Source organism: Corvus brachyrhynchos, unplaced genomic scaffold (genome assembly GCF_000691975.1).
Source record: "Corvus brachyrhynchos isolate BGI_N302 unplaced genomic scaffold, ASM69197v1 scaffold324, whole genome shotgun sequence".
Taxonomy (NCBI): Eukaryota; Metazoa; Chordata; class Aves; order Passeriformes; family Corvidae; genus Corvus; species Corvus brachyrhynchos.
The window spans coordinates 876,136-877,111 of record NW_008246067.1 but is presented as its reverse complement, the minus strand read 5'-3'; the positions used below and the strand labels follow the sequence as shown (position 1 = coordinate 877,111).

Below are 976 nucleotides of genomic sequence, written 5' to 3'. Positions count from 1 at the left end.
CCTGTCCCACCAGCTTAGATTCATAGTCTCTGCAGACTCCCTGCTTCCTACTCATGGGGATCCTGTTCCTCCCTTCCCCTTCCCTTACAGCAGAACCTATCTCTGCCAGACAGCCAGCTCTGCGGCCCCACGTCCACAAGCAGCCCGAGAAGACCACCCGAGTCCGGACTGTCCTTAATGAAAAACAGCTTCACACCTTGAGGACCTGCTACGCTGCCAACCCCAGACCTGACGCCCTCATGAAAGAGCAACTGGTAGAAATGACCGGCCTCAGCCCGAGGGTCATCAGGGTTTGGTTTCAAAACAAGCGATGCAAGGACAAAAAAAGGAGCATTATGATGAAGCAACTTCAGCAGCAGCAACCCAATGACAAAACTGTAAGTGGCTTCAGCCTCTGTCCGTGTGCTGCCTTAATTCCCAAGGAGAAACGCCTGGGGTATGTCCGGCCCGGACAGCCCCAGGGCTCGGTTTGATGCTGTTGATTTTTTGCGATCTCCCTAAAAACAAAGAAAACGACACTGCTTAGCTATTATGCGTTAGTTTCTGCTGTCAGTGCAATCGAAACAGACCACGGCGAGGAGCCGATCTAGGCTGCTCAGGCGAACTCAGAATTTGTGGGGCTAAGGATACGCAGTAGCTTAGACTAACTGCATATGAAGGAGACCTGCAGACCTTACAGGATGTAATAAACCCAGTCTCGTCTAATATTTATATTCCAATGCTAAGGATTCATTAAGGGAAAAATGACGCTTTTGCCTTCTTCCATGTTTTTAAACACGAGTAAATCCAGAAGTAAAAAAAGTTTTAGAAAAAGTAAAAATAAGTGTTTTTCTTAGCACTTTATATACTACAAAGTGCATGTCTTTGTCAGCGCACTTACTGTAGAAAAAGACAAATGCAATGCAAATTTTTCGGAATTACCATCGTGCTTAGAGGCTAACTTATATATAGTTACATCTCTGTAGAGCTCTTTTCT

The 976-nt window shown here is 46.1% G+C and overlaps 1 protein-coding gene across 1 annotated transcript in view; it reads left to right on the top strand.

Moving 5' to 3' along the window:
- ISL1 (ISL LIM homeobox 1) overlaps positions 1-976 on the top strand; it is a 12,918-nt gene that overhangs the window by 6,178 nt on the left and 5,764 nt on the right. Inside the window, exon 3 of the mRNA XM_017746868.1 lies at positions 36-377. Within this exon, the coding sequence (XP_017602357.1) occupies positions 36-377 (342 nt within the window). The remainder of the gene's footprint in view (positions 1-35; positions 378-976) is intronic.